Genomic DNA, 5330 nt, shown 5'->3' with positions numbered 1-5330 from the left:
AGCCAGTAAGGAACATCCCTCCATGGCCTCTGTATCAGCTCCTGCTTCCTGACCTGCTTGAGTTCCAGTCCTGACTTCCTTTGGTGATGAACAGCAATGTGGAAGTGTAAGCTGAATAAACCCTTTCCTCCCCAACTTGCTTCTTGGTCATGATGTTAGTGCAGAAGTAGAAATCCTGACTAAGACAGCTACTTACTGTTTTGTTCCTCACGGCTTGCTCCTCCTGCTTGCTTATAGAGCCCAGGACCACCTGCCCAGGGATGACTCCACCCACAGTGGGCAGGGCCCTGCGCCATTGTTCACTAGTTAAGAAGATGCTCTGCAGCTGGATCTTAGGGAGGCAGTTCCTCAGCTGAGGCTCTCTTCTTTCTGGTGACTCTAGCTTGTGTAAAGATGACAGCAACTACCAGCACAGCTCAGAACAGTCAGAGCAGATTCCGTTTGTGTGGAGTGAACCACACAGAGACTGGTGTTACCCAGCTTCATTCGTAGTAGCCGCAGCCTGATTTTCTCGCCTCTGTGTGGAGGTGACCTAGCATTGTACTTGTTCAAAGCCACTGCTAGCTTCCTTAGGTGCTTGCCACGGAGTCGTTTCTACGTGACACATTTGGTGTTGCCTGCTTCTCTTTTGTAGAAATCTGACGTTTGGATGGGATGGGCCGTCCTGGAGGCTACTCACGGCTCTCAAGTTGCTGTGTCTGGAAGCCGAGCGCTTGTAAGTCTCCCCTGCATTACGTACAAGCTGTGCCTACTTCTGGTGAAATGGAGGGGTTTGGGAGGCTTGAGTTTAGAGGGAAGGAGTGGACTGTGCTCCGCTGCTTTGAGTGGCCTTAGCCTTCCAGAGTGCGTGGCTCTGAGAACTTGCCCCTCTGTCCAGGTGACCTCTGGTGACCTGTGCTTACTATTCTGAGTGACTGAGTACTGTCAGCGCTGACGCTGTTCAGGGGCACATCTGCGAGTGGGTGGCTTTTCCTGTGGTAAGCAAGCTCCTAACCACCACCCTCTCTAACTGTGTCCTAACCAGCCCCGCTGAAGGCCTTTTTCGTGAAAGGAGCCAGGTAGAAGAACCCAGTGTAGACGTTCATCTTGCTCAGGCTCCTCACCCTTTCTAAGGGGTTAGGGCTGCCAGCCACACCCCAGAGCTGCCTGTCGCTCGGCACAGGGACTTCTCCAGGCGCAGGGCTGGTTAGGACAGCAGCTTCCACCCTGCTGCTGCTCGGATGCTGGGCAAGTGTCCAGCCGTGTGTATGGACAGCCCCGGCACCACGGCACTCACTCGTGATGCCTGCTGTCCTTACAGCATCTCTCACCATTGCCTCTGGGGAGTTAGAAGCAAAGTTTCTCCACGGTCTTAATACCAGTAGCTGACTCTTGGACAGCACAGATTTGCACCAGGCAGGGTCACTTACAAGGAAATTAGAGTTTTAAAAAAGATTTGCCCATGACAGAAGAGCATACTGTGCCTCCTTCCTTGAGTCATTCCCTAGAGAGCCCAGGAAGGTCTGTGGTCAGCCTGTCGCACAGCACAAGGGCAGGGAGGGCGTGGCTCCTCACAGTTCTTGTCTTCCTCTTCCCTTTGTCCGGCTCTCCCAGTCACTCACTGTTCACTTCTCGTGCTCCGTATGGACCCTGTGGGAAAGAGGTGTGTGCGCATCCTTTTCAGGCTACAGCAGCCACTGCTTGCAGAGGTCCCCCCAGATTAATTTTCCCTTAGGTTCACTCATGTGAGTGACACGGCGGGCTCTAGCTGATGGCAGTGTGTCGCCATCTTTGCCTCTCTGCGTTGCCTTGTGACTAGGACCTTACCTTCCGGTTTCGTTGTCTTTGAAAGGAATGGTTGGTTTTATTTGTAGGGAATTATGAAGATTAAATTAGATATGCATTATAGATGACACACTGAAGAACACTGTGACCCTTGGCTTTCTTGGGTGATAAGTCACACCCTGACTTTTGAGCTATGGGCTTTCAAGTGGATTGTTCGCCTGTTACCTGAAGGGACCTGTTGCGGGTGTCTGTCTGCCTGTGCACTCTCGATTTGCATATTCAGCAGCCGTCCAACCTCCTGCTTCTAAGCCACTTCGTGCACAGCCAGATTTCCTGCCTCCAGTGGCTCCTCCATCCTTTCTTCCAAGTAGAGGGTCTTAGCATTGATCCCCTTCTTGCTTCGAAATCTTTTGCTCCCTGGCTGCTGTCTTGACAGCCCTGTGGTCGTTAGACTGCAGAGCATGGATGGGCTTTGTCTTCTCTCAAAGCCTTCACCTCTGCAAGCCAAGGCACCGTGAGTGACTGACTCACCTGGGTGTAGAGAATGGCCTGGCTGCAGACTCCTTCCATTTGGAGGGCGTGTGGCAGTGAGCTGTGTTCTTGGCTGTCACCTTTTAGGAAAAACTTTCCCTTAAAGGAGAACACAGTGCCGCAGCTGCTGAGTCTTGTGGCCATTTGCCAGAGCCTGGCCTTCTGGTTCTGTGTTTCTGCCTCTTGAGCCCCTGTGGCTGGTGGGTGTGACTTCAGTGACTTGTCCACCAGACCCAGGATTGCTGTGAAAATAGAATCCAGTCTCTGCTGGCCAGGAGCCGACAGACTAGCTGGCCCTTGATTTACTCTCGGCTCCTCTTTCTTCCTCTGTGCTGGTGGCTTCCACTCAGGAGCTGAATGATGTTCACGGGTTAGGAGCCGAGCTTCACTGTGCTCAGGAAGAACGGGCTTGCTGTGTGTCATCTTGCAGAGTGAGTGCTGAAATGACTTTATTGAACATTTCTGCTCTAGCACATCCTGGAAAAAGGTGCTCCTTGGCGAAGTCATCTCCGATACAAACGAGAAGACAAGCTTGGGCGTGGCCCAGAAAATATGCTCTGACATCATCGAGGAGACGCAGGCTGTGCTGCGCAAGGTGTGGGCCCAAGGTTTCAGTCCTGAGGTTGCTTATCATGCATGCTGTTAGGGAAGTCCTGAGAGTCCCTGATGAACAAATGTGGCTGTGTTAACAGGTTTACATTTTACAAGTTAAGTAAATGGGGCTGGGAAGCTGGCCTGATGGTGACGCGCTTGCTGTGCAATGGGGGGACCCCAGCACCGGCATGCAAGCTGGGATGGTAGCCTGTTTTCCTTGGGCCTGGGGTGGGGATAGGCAGAGACCGATGGATGTAGGTAGAACCAGGAGAATTAAGAAGGCACGCTGGCCATCTGGCCTGGTCCAAGCGGTGAGTTCCAGGTTAAGTGAGAGACCTCGACTCACAGCAATAGGAGCTGGTGCCCAGCATCTTCCTCTGGCCTCTGCGTGTGCATGCGTGGCCAGTACATCCCACTGCAAGTTTTATATGTAGTGTACAGTGCACAGCAGTGCTTGATACACGCATACCTGTGGAATGGCTTCACCAAGCACAGCATTGTCCACCTGGCTTTCTGTGCTGAGAGCTCTCATCGTCTGTGTGATGAACATGGTGCCTTGTTCCTAACTCTGCTCACGTGTTGCTGTCCAGAGAGCTCGCTCCCCTCTGTGTGTTTATGGACATCTCCACAGTCTCGCCTCCATTCACGTGCTGTCGGCCATTCTTTTTGCTGTCCTAAGTAGAACACAGAGGCTCTGGCCTATTTCATTTAACTTTGTGTCCTCCTGGCTTGTTCCTAATGTCACACATAGGGTCTCCTGATCCCCGCCCCGTTTTTATGACATTGGCATTGGAACCCAGGGCCTGACACCTAGGCTTGTGCCCCCGACCCGAGTTCGGTCACTAGGCCTTGGTTCTGCTTTGGACTGTACCCATTTCTTTATCCAGTGATCATCACTTGGGTTGAGTCTTAACTCTTAACCTCATGCTTTAGTAGGTAGAAATCATTGCCTAGTCTCTTAGTAATAGCATTTCAACTATTTTTTTCTCTGTGTGTTTTAATTTAATTTATTTTATTTTATTTTGGTTTTTCTTTTTTTTTTTTTTTTTTTTTTTTGACAGGGTTTTTTTTTTTAGCCCTGGCTGTCCTGGCACTCACTTTGTAGACCAGGCTGGCCTTGAACTCAGAAATCCTCCTGCCTCTGCCTCCCAAGTGCTGGGATTAAAGGCGTGCACCACCACCCGGCCCTTGGTTTTTCAAGACAGGGTTTCTCTGTATAGCCCTGGCTGTCCGGGAACTCACTTTGTAGACCAGGCTGGCCTTGAACTCAGAAATCCGCCTGCCTCTGCCTCCTGAGTGCTGGGATTAAAGGCGTGCACCACCACACCCGGCAATTTTTTTTTGTTTTAATAAATTATAAGAAATGTGATTGTTAAAATTAAAAATTTTAGTGCACTTTTATGCTAAGTGAAAATAAAAATACAAAAGGTGCTGTCCACACAGGGGTTCCCCAGAGCAGGTGATTCCCTACACGGTCATCCTTGGAGTGTTTCTGTTTTGACGGAACAAGTAACCTGGAGTGAATTGTAGCTGTGGTTACACCACGTGGGGGAGGGGGTGGGGACTCAAAGCAGTTTTACATGGTAAATTTTCTCGTACATTTCTATTATAATAAAAATTTAAAAATAACTTTCAGGTTTCTGACATGAAGGAAGGGACAGTGTCACTGAGAAGCCAGCTCTCCTTGGTGGAAGCCTTGCGGATGGAGGAGCTGAGGATCCTCCAGGCTTCTGCTGAGATCCTGAGTAGCTTGCTAGCCCCCTTTTCCTGACCTCCCGGGGTCACATGGTTCCCTCCTATGGAGGGTGTACCGGCTGTGTCTTTACTGAGGTTGGAATAAACAGACTTTTATATGAAATCATTTGCAGGCTTTGGACTGTTTCCATTAAACGGTGACGTGTCTCGTGTTTCTTCTCCTGCTGTCCTTCCACTAGTGAGCTGTGACGAGCATCTCCTTGTTCCCAGCTCAGCACAGGGAGCAGAGGTGGCTTCTAGGTGGTGAGGAGCCATGGACAGACACGCAGTCTTGAGTGACACCTGTCATTGGGTGTCAGTGACAGACTGCAGAGCGGGAAGCTCTAGGGGTTTCCTGCTGTCTTCCATTTCAGTGCACTCCGTGGTTGACAAGATGTGACTCTAAGCCTCACAGGCACTGTTGGCTAAAGGGATGAGTTGGGGCCAGGTAGCTGTGGTGACAGTGTGGCAGAGGTTGGCAGTGTTGGGTCACAGCTGGATTGCTCAGGCCTTCCCGTGTAGTCTCTGAGGGAAGTGTTGAGCCTCTCTGGGAGGGGAGTCTTGGAGGTCACCATGCTGGTGGCCTTTTGCAGCCAGAGGCAGGGAAGGACCGTGAGCCACACAGGTCCTTTCCTGGGTGGCCATTTCATATGGGGCTGCAGACTCTGTTTACAATTTCATGATTCTAAGCAGGGTTGCAGCAGGTT

At 51.0% G+C, this 5330-nt stretch overlaps 1 protein-coding gene across 4 annotated transcripts in view; it reads left to right on the top strand.

Annotated features, from left to right (window-relative positions):
* Positions 1–4750, top strand: part of Setd4 (SET domain containing 4) — a 20123-nt gene extending 15373 nt beyond the window's left edge. For all 4 annotated transcript variants that reach the window (XM_021184973.2, XM_021184974.2, XM_021184972.2 and 1 more), the window contains 3 exons: positions 635–715; positions 2767–2890; positions 4526–4750. In XM_021184973.2, coding sequence (XP_021040632.1) covers positions 635–715; positions 2767–2890; positions 4526–4660 — 340 coding nt within the window. In that variant the 3' untranslated portion in view covers positions 4661–4750. The remainder of the gene's footprint in view (positions 1–634; positions 716–2766; positions 2891–4525) is intronic.
* The last annotated feature ends 580 nt before the right edge of the window (positions 4751–5330 follow it).

Source organism: Mus caroli, chromosome 16 (genome assembly GCF_900094665.2).
Source record: "Mus caroli chromosome 16, CAROLI_EIJ_v1.1, whole genome shotgun sequence".
NCBI lineage: Eukaryota > Metazoa > Chordata > Mammalia > Rodentia > Muridae > Mus > Mus caroli.
The sequence above is the reverse complement of the archived record's forward strand: the minus strand, read 5'-3'. Positions and strand labels throughout refer to the sequence as shown.